This window comes from Barbus barbus (assembly GCF_936440315.1).
Source record: "Barbus barbus genome assembly, chromosome: 1".
Lineage (NCBI taxonomy): Eukaryota > Metazoa > Chordata > Actinopteri > Cypriniformes > Cyprinidae > Barbus > Barbus barbus.
This window is the reverse complement of record NC_136729.1, coordinates 16,361,039-16,379,463: the sequence shown is the minus strand read 5'-3', so window position 1 is coordinate 16,379,463 and position 18,425 is coordinate 16,361,039. Positions and strand designations below refer to the sequence as shown.

The window sequence follows — 18,425 nt, the reverse complement described above, 5'->3', positions numbered from 1 at the left end:
TTCAAAGGACAAGTTGCTGTCTAATATAACACCCAGATTTTTGACTTTAGAGGACGTAACAGTGCATCCGTCTAGTTGCAAATTGTAATCCAAGAGATTGTGTACTGTTTTTTGGTCCAATAAGTAATATCTCTGTCTTATCTGAATTTAATAGGAGGAAATTATTGGTCAGACAACAGACACCGGGGAGTAACGAGTAGACCAGACGAAATAACACTGCACAGACAGGACTATAAATACACAGGTAAATTAACGAACACCGCTGGACAAGGATAAACTACTAATGACATGAAACGAGGACAGGAAACAAACCAAATATGGGCATGAAAACACAGGGAGCACGTGGAAACACAAGACCCACACAACAGAGGTCTGACATAACTCCCCCCTCCCGAAAGGCTCGTCCCGAGCCTAAACAGTTCCATCAGGGAGGGGGGGTGGGCGCTCTGACAGACAGCCAAAGGCCGAGGTGGAGCAGGGAGCTCAGGAGGCCATGGCAGGTGGTCTTCATGGCCGTGGCCTCGTTCCTCGGCCCGGCCACTCCAGCCGGAACCCTTCTACCCCCCCCCAAAAAAAAATCCCCTGGGGCAGCTCGGGGGTATCAGGGTGTCCGGGACCAAATATACTGGGAAAAAAAGTTAAAAAGACCTCGGTCACTGTCTGGTCAATTACAGCTGCAGCCGGCTGGCATGAAAATAACGGCAGCAGCCGGACTGACGGGCCGAGTGACCGCAGACGGCGGGTTGGCCTTCCCCGCGAAACAGCGAACTAGAGGGGCCGCGGACAGCGGCGTGATCTCCTGTGAACGGCGGGGGTTCGGAGAGCCGCGAACGGCGGCGTGATCTCCCGCGAACGGCGGGCATTGAGTCAGCGGCGCTCCGGCGGGCATTGAGTCAGCGGCGCTCCAGCGGGCTAGGGTGAGCCGCGGACGGTGGGTGTGCTTTCCCCACAGACTGCAGCGTGAGTCCCGCGAACGGCGGGCAAAACACAGGAACAAAAAAAACACTAGAAAACTGGACAAAATGAAGTGAAGGGACGACGTTTACTGTATTGGTCTGGTCTTCTGTCACGGTGTACACACGAGGGAGGAACAAGGAACACGCATACGAGGAGGTAAACTCAAATAACATTACTGATGAAGACAGGGCAGGACAAGGCAAGGCAGCCATCAAACACCGGGGAGTAACGAGTAGACCAGACGAAATAACACTGCACAGACAGGACTATAAATACACAGGTAAATTAACGAACACGGCTGGACAAGGATAAACTACTAATGACAGAAACGAGGACAGGAAACAAACCAAATATGGGCATGAAAACACAGGGAGCACGTGGAAACAAGACACACAACAGAGGTCTGACAGCGATGAATGAAGCTGAAATACTAAACAGTAGAATATACATTTGTTATTGTATTTCTGATGTTATCTATTTTATCAGTAAAGAAGTTACTTTAAAGTCATTACTATTAAACTGTGAGGGAATATTTAGATCGGGTGGCGTCTGTTTATTTGTTAATCTAGCCACTGTGCTAAATAAGAACCTTGGATTGTTTTGGTTATCTATGAGTTTGCGGATATGCTCTGCCCTGGCAGCTTTTAGAGCCTGTCTATAGATGGACATACTGTTTTTCCACGCAATTCTAAAAACTTACAAGTTAGTTTTTCTCCATTTGCGCTCAAGATTACGAGTTTATTTCTTGAGAGAATGGGTATAACTGTTGTACCATGGCGAAGTAAGTTTTTCTCTAACCTTTTTCAATTTGAGGGGAGCAACAGCTTCTAATGTATTAGAGAAGATGGTGCCCATGTTGCTAGTCATTTCATCTAGTTCATGCGTATTTATGGGTACACAGAGCAGTTGAGATAAATCAGGCAGGTTATTCGTGAATCTGTCTTTGGTGGCTGGAACAATAGTTCTGCCCGGACGATAACGCGGAGCCATATAATTAATATCAGTAATACGCAGCATGCACGATACAAGGAAATGATCAGTAACATCATCACTTTGAGGTACGATATCTATATCGTCAAGATCAATTCCATACGATATAATTAAATCTAGCGTATGACTAAAACGATGAGTGGGCCCGGTGACGTTTTGCTTGACTCCAAAAGAGTTTATTAGGTCAGTAAACGCAAGTCCTAATGCATCATTTGTATTATCAACGTGAATGTTAAAATCTCCGACAATTAGCACTTTATCAACATTAACCAATAGATCTGAGAGGAAATCTGCAAATTCTTTTAGGAAATCTGTATATGGCCCTGGCGGTCTATACACAGTAGCCAGAGCAAGAGATAGGAGAGATTTCTTTTGCATATCTAACAGTGTAACATTAAGCAGAAGTATTTTGAAATCGTTAAACCTCCTATATCCTGTTTTCTGAGTAACATTGAGAATATCACTATATATTGTTGCAACACCGCTGCCACGACCAGTCTGACGCGGCTCATGTTTATATTCAATTTGTAATATAATACAAAATAATAATAATAATGATCATAATTATTATAATAATTTATAGAACAGACAGAACATTAGATATATAGTAAATAAAATAATAATAGTAAAAGAATAAATAATAATATATATATGTGTGTGTGTGTATATGTGTGGATGTATGTGTATGTGGCATCCCAGATCTTCATTGTAGTCTCACACTTTTGAACCCCACTGTATTTAGAACTTTGCAAACGGACACATACAGTATTGAACCAAATTCCCTTTGAACGCAAGTAAAGGACTAGAACAGCTGAAGTCTAATCACAGAGAGATATTGAAGGGAAGGAAGCTGATGTCGCCTTCAGAGGAGTTATGAAGAAACACCAGAAGAGAAACACCTGTCTACACAGAGCCATAGGGAATCATAGAAAACAATGAGCAAAGGCTTTCAGCTTTAATACTAAAGTTTAGTTAAACACAAACAAGATTATGAAGGGAAAAGCTCTGTTCTCTTTTCCTTTAATGTCTTGTAAATTTTTTCCCTCCTGTTCGGTGGAATCAGCACGCAGGGGACTTTTAGTTTGCTGAGGCTATGATAACATTAAAGGAATGCTACATTGAGTTGAGAGCTCATTAATCTTATCACATTATCTGTTATTGAATAGACTGCTTTGTTATCAAGAAAACAATTAAAAAGTTAAGCTTGTAATGACAACGGGTATAGCAAAAATGTTGCACAATAGACATTTTATGCCTGGATGTTCTTGAGCACATTTTTTCTTGGAATAACACATTAAATTGCCTTGCTGATAAAATGGTTGGTTTCACTTTATCTTGAATTATATTGCCTGAAAATCCAAGCCATTGTATTTCAAAGTTGGCTGGTGACCTTCCAAATGAGTTTCTGTAACCTCCTAATCCACTTAAATTAACCTCCAGTAAAGTCTCCATTTTGAGCCGGGCCATCATAGTGCCGCAAAAACCTACAATTAAACCACCGCAGATTTCTTTGCAGAATCCCAGTTATCTGTCACTCTCTGTGTGTGTGTGTGTGCGTGCGTGTGTGTGTATGAGGAGTACCTTCTCTTTTAAGAAGACTCCTCTGCTGTTAAACCATCAAGAGGTCCCTGAAGTCAGTAACAACCCTCTCAAACTGCCATCACTGTGCTTTCTGTGACCTGATTTAGAAAAGAAGGGAAAATGGGTCTTGTGGTGTGATCTGTAACACCCTCTTCTGTGCAACATGATGGACGTGAGCCATAAGAAATTGTTCAGGATCCCCAGGGACTCCGACCACCTTTTGAGAAGCGAGCCAGGATAACACAACATTGAACTCCCAACTCCAGTTGCTTGCTCCAGCATTAAGGCATGACATTTGAAATGTGTTCAACCACAATCTGTGCGCGATTCCTTTTTAGAGAACATGCTCCTTCAGACAGACACTTTAATCCTTCCTTCTGCCTCTGACCGTGTGTGTGCGAACGTTAGGATTATGTGGCCCGCCATCTGAGAACTTTCCCAGATCGAAGAATGACTGGTAGCTGCATCTCAGCCAACTACTGTAAACCGGCATTCTTACTGTTAATGGTTGTCCTGTCAAATGCTGTGGCAAATGATTTGGCATCGTCTCTTTAATATGCTGCCAAAGGCCCTCGTGAAAAAAAATAATAATAATTCTTGGACGGATCGATCTTTGTTAAAATGCTGATTTTTATTTATTTATTTATTTATTTTTACTAAGCCTGAAATACCAATAGATAGGGCTGTGTAAAAATATAGATTTTTTAATTAACCAAATCATTTAATGAGTCATATTCAGCACCACAGCAAAATAAATATCTTGTTCACAGTCTGAATTTAATGTGATGCAATAAATACAGCAAAATAATGGCAAAGAAAGTCTATTGAATTCTATTCAATCAGTGTAGTCCAATTCATGACTCTGAGTCAGTTCTTTTTACTGAATCAAAAGCATACAGCTTGACTCGTGTAGTCCAATTCAACAACTTGATTCTTATAAGCTGGTTCTTTAAACGAACAGTTCAAAAATGCAAGTTAGCGGTTTAAATAATGCTCTGAATAACATTAGCCAAGTGAGAATTTCTGCTGTATGTATAACTAAAATATACCAAAATGAATCAAATTAAAATTCAAGCGCTTGTGAATCAAAACTGAAGAAATGTGCATTAATACCCAGCCTTACATTTAAAAAAAAAAAGGAAAACAATAGTGTTCTTTATATAATACACTATAAATACTGACAACATACTGGACAGCTGAGCAGTTTGTAAATGCACTTACTATGATTACCAATCCAATTCTATGTGTGATGTGTAACAGACATTAATTTAAAGTTTAACTGCAAAATGTAAAGTATAAATCGAATGTGCAATTATGAGTTAGTTTCACACAGATTCTGCGCTGACCTTGGAACAAAGCTACACTTGAACCATTATTTTAATAAGCTGAACTCTTTTGTGAGGCAACACCTCGCTGGGGTTGCACGGCCTCCTCAGAGTGTCAGAGTTCCACATAAACACATTTTACTGGAGCAGTAACCTGATCTAACAATGGCTCTTTTTAACACCTCGCCTATCTGATATAACAACATGCCCTCTCCCACCATAAGACTCCTCTCCGCTTGGGTCTGTTGCTCTAATTAACAGCAGGGTCTGCTGGATAGATGCTGGCGGTGACGCAGGGTGAGCAGTCGAGAGACTAATATGGACTCGCCGCAACTTTCAGTTTCCCTTTCTCTCCAACCGAGTCCTCAACATTAGAGGGGTGTTTAGCATACCACCGCATCCTGATCCTGCCTTTATTTTTCCCCTTTTCGTCCTCCTGTTCTCCATTTTGCTCTTCCTGTGTGCATAGCATCCCTGTTCTGCCAAACGTATATCTATATCTCCGACTCTGAATCTCCAAATTAGGACAAACAAGGGCTTTGAAAATGAAAATGTAAATCCAACGGTGGATGTAGTGGAGGAAAGCGATCTGCCTCGATGCCTTGTTCTGTTTGTGACCTTGGTGGTTTGCGTCCCATCTAATAAGCTTAAACAAACAGCACAGAAATGTGAGTTGTGTGTCCCTTTCCGTGCTCCAACGAGCATCTACTTACCTCTCCAAGGTTATGTACCTCACAACACTCCCTCTACATCTCACTCTGCTTTTAGCAGGTCACAGAGAAATAAGGAGAATGAGAGGAGAGGTACGGAGGATAGAGGCAGTATTCTTTGCAAGGGGAATCTTTTGAACTTTTGACTACATTATAGTATTTAGCCTCTTGTGTAAAATCCAACTGGCTTTGGTTTGAGCAAAGTCTCATTAGTTACTCCGGATTTAAAAGAGAAAGGGGGAAAAAAAAACTTTGAGCAGTTCAATTGCTCGCCTCAGACCTGTTTTCATTGCTTTTGCAGTGTGCTAGGCAAAAACTCTTTGAAGAAGGGGATTAGAACCATGTGATCATTTTAATTAGATCATTAGCTAAGAATTAACATCTAGGTTTGTACCCTCATTAACAAAAAATACCTAATGTGTGCCAAGCTGGATTCACGTATCGTATTAGATGTCCAATGTGTTTTTTTCCCCCTCCCACTTCTTCGATTGTTTTCTTTCCTTTTTTCAGTTGGTTGTGTGATTTCATAAAGGCTAAGAAAGGTATAAGTGCGTAAATCTGCTTTTTGTGTTTTCTCTCACAGGCTCTTTGGTACAACGGGGAACTGTGCAGCCTGCAGTAAACTGATCCCAGCCTTTGAAATGGTGATGAGGGCCAGAGATAATGTTTACCATTTGGACTGTTTTGCCTGTCAGCTTTGTAACCAGAGGTAAGGAGAGAAAGAGATTGCAACAAGCCTGCAAGATTGTCCTTCTTTCTATATAGAAATGCAGAAGAACCTATTAGCACACACAAAAATCACTCAGTGACTTCTAGCATTGTGACTTTACACACTCCAATTGGCCCATAGCCTTTTCTGCTAGGGATGCAACGAAACAAATTATTGGCCAAAACAAAATGAAACACTGTGCCAAAGGCCGAGTACCGTTTTTATTTTCCCCCATGTATTTTGCTAATTAGTTTCACCATTGCATAAATTAAATGGGTAAAATGTGTTGTTTTTTTTTACTGTTTCGCTTTTCAAAGAAAAAAATCAATTACAAAACAACAATTTATAAATATTTAACACTGAACATTTTTTAACATTCTAGCAGACATTATACCAACAGAGCACAATTTAACTTGAAATTAAAAAGTTAGTAAAATAACAATATTTTGGCCATTTCTCTCCTTATTCCTTGGCTCCGGGTGTGTGTGTGTGTGTTCACTGCTGTGTGTTCACTGCTGTGTGTGTGCACTTGGATGTGTTAAATGCAGAGCACAAATTCCGAGTATGGGTCATCATAAAAGTTGAGACCCCCTTCTTGAATCAGGCATGTGATTGGCTAAAGACAAAAAGAAAACTGAACACTTTGAGCAGCAAATCAACATATTAGAATGATTTGTGAAAGTCTGGAGTAATGCTGCTGAAAATTCAGCTTTGATCACAGGAACAAATTACATTTTACTATACATTCACTTACAAAACAGTTACTTAAAATTGTAATATGTCACAATATTACTGTGTTTGTATTTTACTGTACAAATAAATGCAACCTTGCTGAGCAGAACAGACGTTATGTGAAACTTTAGAAAATATTACAGATCCGCTTTGGACTTTGAACCCTGGCTAACAAGCAGCCACAAGCTCATGCAGCGCTGTCAGAATACGCTTATTATTCTATACAATTTATTCTGTCTTTTTGCTTATTCCCGAACACCCGAAAGAGCTTTTTTTGCTATTTTCGGCCGAATAATTTCAGTTGTCGAACATTCAGTACATCCCTCCATTCTACTCAGCGTTTTCATCTCAAACCTACGAGTTTTGTCCTGGTTTGTATTTGTGACCAGAAGTGGGATTATAAGCTTGAGTTGAGCGAAATTAGCCAGCGCATTCAGTGGCAATACCGTTGGCAGACCAATACCAAGCCTGATCAAAATGTGAACGCATTATTGAACACAGTCAGCCAGAAAGCTCCTACTCAAAACACAACCAAGCCAAGCATGTCACCGCTATGTGTCTCGCCGAGGGAATTAAGCAGCCGGACGAATGAACATTTCAAGGATCATCCTTCCAAACATTCCTGGGGAGCAAAGGAGTGTGACAGTGTCTTAAATGCCCTAGTGTGTGACCCACTTCTAAAAAAGACTTTTGTGTCATTCTCGAAAGCCACCACATGCACACGCTGAACCCATTGAATACTACAGTAAATACAAACAAGCTCAAACTCCAATTTAGAACTGATGCCGGAAAAAAAAAGTGTTTTTCAGAACTGACTACGGCCTCCTCTAAAGAGTCTAAATGCAGCAATCAAACAAAATAAAGCATCTGGTAAGAAACAGGAATAAATAGTCAAGTGGCATATTTGGTGAGCACCAGGTGTGTAATAAAGTTTGGTGAGTGAAACTTCGCTGCTGACGGATGGTACACAAGCCTGGTTCTCCAGTGCTCCGCTCTATTCCTTTGCCAACACAGCACATTGGCGTGGCAATGATTGATAAGAGAAAACATCATTGGCAATGCTTTCATCATGGGCGCACTATTGTCCATATGACAGTCAAGGCTTTCATATGCAAACTTGTCAATGTACAAATGCAGTGCACACATGGAATGTTAATTGCCGTGAAATTTCATGGGAAGTTTTTAGAGGCTAACAATTTATACTTTGGCAAGGAGCCCCAACATAGGGGGAAAAAAGCTCAGTGGTGGGGTTTCCTTGGAAACTGGTGCAGAGTTTTTTTGTTTTGTTTTTTTACCAATGAAAAGAAATGGTGGCATGCTTTCATTAGGTGCCAATCCTGTCCTGCTTTGAAAAATGCTGTTGGTTTTGAAAACATTTAGTTAAAGCTGTACCTTGTTGCCACATCACAAGAGACTTTGAGACGTCATAGAAACAGTAGCATTCCTGATGCCTGTGATGATGAAGACTGTACACTGCATGTTCATTTACACTGATACGATGATATTTCCTAAAGCAAAAAACTTCAATTGATTTGTGTGCATTTCATTATATATAATATAAAACACCATTATTATTACTATTATGTATTTTTATGTCTTTTGGCATTGTTAAAATATCTTACACTTTCATAATGTGAAAGTGTAGTGTATATCAGGGCTGTAGGCCATCATGCAATTTTGAATTTCTGTATTTTAAAGCAAAAAACAGCATATTTAAAATAAAACGCCTTAAATTATTATTATAAAATCTGAATGACAAGTCAGTAAATTCCTCTTCCTGTACTTTAGCTTTTTTTGTGAAGTTCAGCCAATTCAAAATCAATTAAATCAAAATCAATTCTGAATTTCGTCTAACTATCCATACTGTTTCAGCGTAAAGGTCTGTTCAAGCCTGACAAAAAGCAAATATTCACCAAAACTATTGAATCTGATGCCAAGTTGTCAATATTTCCTGAAATACCGGAATGATAATTTGTTATACAGATTATAAATGAAAAGACAACCTAGCCACAGAATACAGAATTAAAAAAATAAAATAACTCGAAGTACAATAATGCAGACTGTGTGAAGGAGTTTGTTTTAGAAGCTGTTGTTGCCTCTGTTGTGGACTTGGTGGGAATAGGCTAAATACAATGTGTATGTTAATCTGTTTGTTTTTTGTTTTTTTTTCTGCAGGTTTTGTGTGGGCGACAAGTTTTTCCTAAAAAACAACATGATTCTGTGTCAGATGGACTATGAGGAGGGGCAGCTCAACGGGAGCTTTGAGACACAAGTTCAATAGCCAATCAAACGACAGCAGCGGCAGCTCTCGGTCCACACACACAAACACACGCTTATGTGCGATGGATGTTCTGCTGCACTCAGAGAGAAAAGCATCTGTCTGCTTGCCTGCAATACTTTTTACAGTAAAAGCCCTATTGGTCCCTGAGGACTCTATTGTAAATGTACAACTTTTTGGCCCTTCCTGTCCCCAACACTGAGCAGTTACACGTTTTGATGTACAGTTGTGCCTGCTTAGCTGAGCACTGTATTGCCTGTATGGTTTTTGTGATGTTTTTCTGTTTTGGTCTCTAACTCTTTCTTTCTCTCTCTCACACACACTTGCTCTATTTCTCTTTCTCTTGTTCTTCTAATGCTTCTCTGAGGGTATGTACAGTCTGTTTTCTGTATATAAACTGGAACATTTATTTTATGAAACTGTAATGCAATTTTATTACCAGTGTGAATTAAAAAGATTCTTAAATGTTCATAGTTGAGTTTGTTTTCTGATCCCAAAGCCAAAGTTTGAAGAGGCTGGCCCATGTATCAACAAATGCAACTGAACTCTCTTAAAATGGCTAAAGCTTCAAAAACATTTATCAGACAACTACAAAGAAATAATAAATGACAATTTTATATACAGAATGACATAATGAAACAGCATATTTTAATTACTGATGGACTAAGACGAGTTGTTTTCAGATTAATTAAATACGGTCTTATTTCGAATAAAGCAAATGAATTCAAAAACTCAAAGTTGTTGTTGTTGTCATAACACTTGAGTACCACAACAGATCTGTGAGGTCTGCTCATGCTGAGTGTCTGCTTCTGAGTTTTGTCTTCAACAGTTTTCCTGTTTATTCAAACACTCACTTAATGACTTCTTATCCTTACTTTTGATGATTCAATTCCTGAGTTCATGTTGTCTGGAGAAAAATAACAGCATGGTATTTGTACGAAAAACATACAGAGCAATTTGTCGTACCACCTTGGGGTTTTCAGTCTTTTTGTGGCATAGAGGCATTGTGAGAGTTAAACTGCTCTCTCAAAAGTGCTGCATTTTCCGAATGGCTTTCATGAACAAAAGAAGTGCAATTAAACGATTGCGACTGAGGTGAGACAATCTTCTGTCCCATTACTTTTGATTTTCATCTGTTGGTGGTAATTCTTGTTTCTTTGAGCTCTGAGCCACAGGAGAGCTGCTTCACGGAGGATCTGCCATTTAAAGCAATTAGTTTCATTCATTGTGGGTAAGAAATGGGAAGGGTATCAGTTGGGGTCGTACAGCATATTGAAATTTCATTTACAGATGTCCAATACTTAAAGCAGACTCTCCGGTATAGTTTTGCTAAATGGAGCCTTTAATTCTATTCATGCGGAAAACTTCTTGTTTCCCAGAGTGCTTTGAAAACTTCGGACTTAAAAGAACACAAGGTAATTAAAAAATAACAAACATGAACTTAATACCTCAAGACTTTATAATATAAATTCTCATTTATTTCATGCTGCTATATATATATATATATATATATATATATATATATATATATATATATATATATATATATATATATATATATATATATATATATATATATATATATATATATATATATATATATATATATATATATATATATATATATATATATATATATATATATATATAAAATAAATAAAAAAAACATACAAACCCACACTAACATAAAACTAAACGAAAAGAGCCCAATTTCTGTAATCAGAGCAAGTGCTCATTTTCACAGGTGTGCACTAAAACTGAGCAAATGTGAATATAACAGGCCATCAAGTCAAGGAATAAAGGCACCCAAACAATTGCCAAATCACCATAAACTTTTAATGTTTCTCCCCACCTGCATCAGTGAGACGTTTACAACCACACATGGACAGCATATGGGTTTTGACCTTTAGGCCAGACATACATGAGCACATTTGCACCCAAACTGTGGCGCATGTATATTGTGGATGACGGAAGGCTTTCTGGAAACACTGCTCCAGCAGGGAAGCAGACCAGCGACATCATTTACTAACAAATAAATCAAGTGTACAATGTGCATTAATTAGAAATTCATTAAAAATTCAGACTCACCGGCAGGTGTGCAAATAAAGGATTAGCGAGACAGCAATTACACCACATAAGAGTACCTTTTAATTGCAGCTCCTGGATTGATTTACAGAGGGAGACAATCGGGCTCTGTGCAAGATGCCTGATTGCTCATTTTCTAGAAAAATAATGAGGGAAAAGACCACATACACACACACGTATCATCCCCAGCTGCAGCATTACCTCACACGCACAGGCACACACACACACCAATGTGAGCACATGTACTTACTGGTGATTTAAAGGTGAAATGTGTGTAATTAAAACTACAGGTGCCTTGTCTGTGCTACAGTGCATTTCCCTGGGCAGATAAAAGCAGCAATATGTTGTATTTTGAATGGTGGCCCAAACCAGCATTAACTAGTACAAACCAGGAGGAGAAATCATGCTGGTCCAACTGGGTCCTTAAAGCAAATATATTTCCACACAGTAATGAATGCTGGCAGAAAGCATTTATTTGTACACATTACCATTTATTGTTAATTTTTTCTAAGTATACCAAGTAAAAAAAATAAAAACAGTCAACTGTGTTTGCCAGAATAAATAAATACAATTCCTATATAAATAAATACATTATTTATATTTGTATTTATAATTTTTTTGTGTGGATTTCTGGCATGAATTTGCCATTAAAATAAACACAGCAGAGAACAGATTCTGTTACGATTATGGCCTTGTTTGGACTGACATGATAGCAGATGATTTGCTATTCACACTATGTTGTCTCTTCATCAACATTATATATATAAAATAATTTTTTTCTCCCTCAACTACACATTAGTTCCCGATATGCCCAGTTATGACAAGTTTTAAGCAAAGTGATCAAAACAGAGGAAGGCGTTCAACATCAAAGACACAAGTTATTAAAAGTGGTCGGACTGAGACTGTGCACTCCAATATGTATAACATACGCTGTATATGAAGCTGACCTGCTTGTGCACCCCTGGGTGAAATTATTCCTGTTACACCCTTCCAAATGGACACTGCAGGAGAGGCAAAATAAATGCAGAAATACATAAACTTGCCCCCACAGCATTTTGTTTATTCTATGATCTCATTCTTAAATTAAACCAAATTGGTTTTAGGGTCTACACAGAGTGTTTTGTACTCTAGCCCCTGCACACACACACACACACGCACGCAGAAGAAATTTCAGTCACATTCCCTCCTCTCTCTCCCCCCTCTGCCTCGCTGCAAATCATGTTTGACTTTGAAGTGCTAATTTTGGAAGTTTAGCCAATTTTTATTTGCTGCTTTGAAATGTATCCTCTAAGCTGCTGCAGCAGCAATGAAATATACAGCCCCTCTACAATGAGGGATAAGTGACCAAAATGAGAAGTGCCTGTTTCTCTCCCAGTACATTATATAACTGAATCTGCGCTGTGCACTTTTCCCGCACCGTATGCCGGCTCAATTTATTTCTTCTAACATTAGCCACCCTCCTCCTTTTAGCCGTCCTCAGTCCATCTCCTATTTGAGCTAGATGGGTGCTATTTTGAATGCTGATGACACATTTGGGCAAAACGCATGGCGAAAAGCGAACGCGCATCTAAAGTCAAGTCGTAGACGGCACGTAGTCGCTTTGATGAGGCTATACAGAGACAATACATTTTTAATCCTGTAGGACAAAGATCTGCTCAACCAGACGTCTCCAATCCAAATCCAATAATGAAAAGCTCATGAATAGCAGGGCCGTATCAGTGGACCCACTACACAAACAATACAATGAAATTATAATTTTTCTATTCCAGTAAATGAGCTCAACAGAATAATATGATACAGCTGTAACTGGGAGACAATTTGTCTCAAAGCACAGGCTAGGACCCTTTGTTCAGAGGGGGCAGGGGACAGGTGAGGCCTATTTATTGGAGCACGCTGGCTATGTATTCCAATCAGGGAAACGTCGGGACTGTTGTGGCGGGAAAATGTCATTATTGTAATCAGCCTTGGGTTAGAGAGGGACTCTGCTGTATGGAAAGCAGTCGGGAACAATGAGAGAAGGCCTCGGTAATGGAGGAGCCTTGAATTCCACTTCATTTGCTGCTCTAATGGATGCAGGGCTGACCCCAATCACAAACTCCTCTTTTATTTTCATCAGTAGACAACGGATTCGCTGAAAAGTTGAGCGCATACGGATAAATAAATATACTCACACACGGGGACCTACGCACACGCACGCACACCTGGCCAATAACAACGCAGCAGGCAAAAAGGTAAAAGAGAGAAAAAAAGCCCCCCCTGTTCACCCCCAACACATCCCTGCTCTGCTATGGTTTTGGACTTGGCAATAAATTGCTTTGGTAATCAGCTTTTTGAAAAGCTTATTTACTGCTTGTTCTCTGTTTATTGTGCTCCTCAGAACGAAATATAAAATTGGATTTCATTAGATGTGCAATTTTCTCTTTCTCGTAAAGAAAGGAAGAGAGAGAGAGAAAATCACCTTGTTGGATATAGAGAATGGATTCGGGGCGCACTGTATATATTACTGTTGATAAAGTTTCTCTCCGGGCTGACGTGGTCCTCTATTGCTCTAAGTACTGATACGAGCCAGAGTGCAATGTGAGCTCGGGCAGTTACAGTCAGATATTTCATCCGTTAATCCAGCGAAAGACTCTTCACCTAACGTCCGTGCCAGGATTGTGTGTCAGAACCGAACTGAACTGGCATTTCAATTCAAATCTTGAATTTGCCACTAGTGTGGCAAACAAGATGGCAATTGCAATTCAAATTAAAATGAAGTGAATTTCAAATAACTGTACATATAACTTTATTGTTTTTCAAGACAAACTTGAATGTTGGCTTGACAAAGCTTTGTTTGAAATAATGTGTAAAAAATGTTTTACTTGATCTTAAAGGTTTACTATAGGCCATACAGACAGAGAATTATAGATAGAATGACAGAACAATAGGTAGAATGACAGATATAGATTGAACGATATACTGTATATTGATAGAATGATAGATGTAGATAAAATGAATGCTACATAGAATTATTGATATAGACTGAGCGATAAATATAAAATGAAACGAGATATAGATAGAACAATGGAAATAGAATGATAGATAGACTGAATCAGAGACAGACAGACAGACAGACAGACAGACAGACAATTAGATGCCTGTCATTCTGAATGAACTTTCTGTTGTGTGGCCAGTTCAACTTAGTTTATCAATAAACCGTCATTCGTGAAACTGATCCCAGGTGTGGTATTTTCAGCCAAGTGTTTTTTACTGTAAATTGTTTGTAAATTAGTTCTCAGCACTGGGGTCATGGCGTGCCTCGCTCCTGAGCCGGCTATAATTGCATGTGTTGCTGCTGATTGAGTGAGCTTTGATGCAACATTCATTTAACCACAGCTGTACTTTGCTAATGCACAAACAGCGTACTCAATCACTGCAGTCCTGCAGCTCCTTAATAACACAAGCACTTCTGCTCTCTCCCACCCTCTGGGGTCTTTAGTTTGTTGATGTTTTCGTCAATATCTGTTTCTATGAAAAAGAATAGCCACGATGCATTCTGAAAGCTCCCTTTGATGTTCAGACTTTGTGAACACGTTACAGCTGCACCTTTAAGAGGACACATTCAAGATGTAAAGTAGAAAATGACTGCAAAGCTGTAAACCACTCCTGTTGGTGCAGCACAAACTAATGGAGTAGCCGTCTGACTAACCGTATCAGCCAGACATACAGTAGACAGAGCTTATTAAGAAGTGCTAACAGTAAGAGAGTGCAGAAGTGAGCACAGGAACTGCATTTCTCAGCGCCATCCTTTTTAAAACAGCACCATCTGCAGGGTACACGCTGCCTCCAGGAGGGGAGACCGAGGTATAAGGCTCTATAGATCACAGGAGATGACGAGGGATCAGATACATTACTGTTGTATATGTGTCATTTCCATATAGTTGAGCTCAGGCAGCCCTGAACTATAAATCTACTTTATTGAGCTTTGCTGGAATTGTGGGTATGAGGCGTTCATCGGCATTCTGAATAAAGAGAAATTGTGGTTAGGCTACATCTGTGCGTGAGTGAGAAAAAATTAAAAATAAACAAGAGAAATACGAGACTGCAAGCATTTGTGTGTATATCAGCATGTCACGCATAACAACATGTACAGTTTTTGACAATTGACGCTTGAATAATTAAAAAAAAAAAAAAAAACTCAAACCAGACTAACGGGCCAGTCACAGCAACTTTATTACAATAACTATATTAGTGTCTATTCAGTGCGCAATAACATTGTTTATTGTAAGGTGTACAGCACACTGCCACTTTAAATGCTCCCGCTTTTGATTCTGATTGGCTATTAATGTTTTAATGTTTTTTTTCAAAATTTTCAACCAGCTACATCATTCCTCTGCGCTGTTGTAGATGTGGCATTGATGTTATTCTTTTACATTTAGAATGATTTTTAAAACGTTATTGTAATCATTTTAGTGTGAATGGGCCTTTAATTGGTTGGAAATATAATTTAATATAAATATAATTTAATCTGGTCTTTCAGCCTTGGCCAAACTGGTGTTAGCTAGGCGGCTAGCTGGTCTCCCAGCTGAAAAGTACACAAAACCCCTCCAAAACCAGCCAATAAGCCAACTTGACCAGGCTGGGCAATCAACTAAAACCAGAAGACCAGCTTAGGCTGGTTTAAGATGTTTTCGTCAACAGGGGAGTCCTCGCTCAGAATGACAGGGCCACCCTGATGTTAGCATAGGGCAACGGGTCCAGACTCAAAGGCCCACACAGCTGCTGTTTTACAACATATCCATCTCTCTCCCTGCTCCAGGCCTCATGTCCACATTCATTACCCTCACTTTTATAATCCTTTAAACATACTTCATGGTGCTTTCGTGGAAATTTAATTACTTTTACAAGGTGACAAGACTTTCCAAAGTAGTTTAATTACCTGGACAGCAATATACTGGAGTTGCAGGATGACAAAAATATGGTAGAAACATTGTCCACATATACCTCCACATCAGCTCCCAATCAGGTCAGTCAACCATGAACCAAACATACAAAACAATAAGACATGTACTCTTAAAAGGGATACTCCACACAAAAATACAAATTGTACCATTTACTCACCCTATCCCAGATGTATTTGGCTTTCTTCTGTGGAATAGTTTTTTAGAAAAATAATCAAACTCTGTGAGTCTATATAATGCTCATATAGATGCAGGTTCAATGGTCCTTGCACACTGAGTCCGAAATTTTCATATGCGTTTATTTTTAATATTTTTTTTTTTTTTTGTCATCCTTTCCTATCAAAATGTTTGCTACAGATGCGAAAACGCAGAAAATCGAACCTGATCCAAATTTTTTTTATGACGGACTAAAGTTTCGGAGGCAGTGTGTAAACGTAATTGACACAACGTGAGGTCTTATTGATTTTTTACCGTAAAATTTCGGACTCAGTGTGCAATGACCTTAACAGTTGGTTGAAAGCAATGGCTTATAGTTTAAAAAGTTTAAAATATTAGTATTTTTCCTCACACACAAACCTATCACTTTGCTTCAGAAGACAATGAACGCAGCCGTTTGTTTTGCATGGTTTTTGAAGCGTCAGCTTTTACAGATATGTCCACTTGCATTATACAGACTCACAGAGATGGATTGCGTTTCAAAAAATGTGAAGCATTTTCTGAAGAAAAGTGTTGATTCACCTCTCCGTCTTATTACTCAGAAGTCTCCAGATTTAAAAAAAGGTTAATATGGAGGGTTTGTGAGATCTTTAAAGGAGTTGACATTTTCCTATTTTCCCTCAAAAATGTGGTTTATCAAAAAAGCTCAACAAACCAGAGACGGAAAAGTCTGTTGACAGGCGTTTTTGCATTGATATTCTCGCCGTCAGTGAATTTTACAGGCTAATTATAAAATAATTTTTGCTTTGAAGCAGATATGCCTTTCATTTTTTTTCTTACAGAGAGACGCACACATAATGTGCATATCTTCTGTTTTTATATCCCTCAGGTACACGACTAACGGGCCTTAAATGAAATTCAAACCATACATCTAGGGTAAGCAGCAGCAGTGTTCTTCAATGAGAGCCAAGACAAATGAGAAGCTGTCAGTCAGAGGGGGATAAGGAGGTTCAAAGGCTGCACGCTACTGCAACTTTTACAATACAGTTTACCAAGCACTAACTACGCTTGGCACTTTTTGCACAAATGAAAGAAGCTTTTTTAACTGTGGGTCTTTTTTCTGTAGACAAATACCGAGGTACGTCAGGATCCAAATTAGATCTCGGTAGCATTGACATACTTTCCGCTCACAGGTACTGGATGCTTCATATATGATTAATTAATCGAGGCAGGCTGCCATCTGTTTTTTAACTGATTAAATAGTGCACAAAGTGGGATGCACCTTTTGATGTGATCCTTTGGGGGACCTGTGCCGGCTTTGTGTTTCTACCTTGATTAAGCACAATACTTCAGCATCTTCCTCAGCCAGTTCAAAGTCTCTTTAATTTGCGAAGAAAGGGCGCAGAGGCATTAGAGGTGCTTTAAAATCCTGCCCATCTCCATCGGCTCTGGTGGATTCCTTTTATGAGAGCATTTTTCACAAAGAACCGGGCTATTCTTTCACATTCATTCACTCTCTCACTCACTCATTTGTTCCTTCATTTCCTTTTTTTTGTGCGGGGGCCTCCATCTGGCTGAGTATAAAAAATTGATTCCAGTAAAATCTCACCTGAGATCTGTAATGGGGAAAGGCTTTTAAAGGTCACACATGTAATAAGTTCCGATGGTCTCACTCACTCAGATAATGGCTCTTTAGTCCATCTTGCATTGCTGCTGTCCTGAAATAATGGAGCAATCTGTGGACCATTCACTACAGTAGTGCTCGAGCTGTAAGGCAGCCAGGCGTACAAGTTGGCTTGTGCTTGGGAAGTAGTAACCCCAAGAGGAAGCAGAGCTCTGGCCCAACACCTCTGTTCCCTCTGCATAGCTATGGTTCACTAACATTCAGCGCCTTTAAACAGGCTTCATTCAGTCTCGGCACCCCGACTGAGGGAACCAAATTAGGATAAAGGAGGGGGGGAA

At 39.3% G+C, this 18,425-nt stretch overlaps 1 protein-coding gene across 3 annotated transcripts in view; it reads left to right on the top strand.

Moving 5' to 3' along the window:
- LOC306872933 (rhombotin-1) overlaps positions 1-10,016 on the top strand; it is a 40,785-nt gene extending 30,769 nt beyond the window's left edge. Inside the window, exons 3-4 of one of the 3 annotated variants that reach the window (XM_079421869.1) lie at positions 6,147-6,272; positions 9,180-10,016. In XM_079421869.1, coding sequence (XP_079277995.1) covers positions 6,147-6,272; positions 9,180-9,285 — 232 coding nt within the window. In that variant the 3' untranslated portion in view covers positions 9,286-10,016. The remainder of the gene's footprint in view (positions 1-6,146; positions 6,273-9,179) is intronic. The other 2 variants (XM_079421868.1, XM_079421870.1) reach the window with 2 other exon arrangements.
- Positions 10,017-18,425: the final 8,409 nt, after the last annotated feature.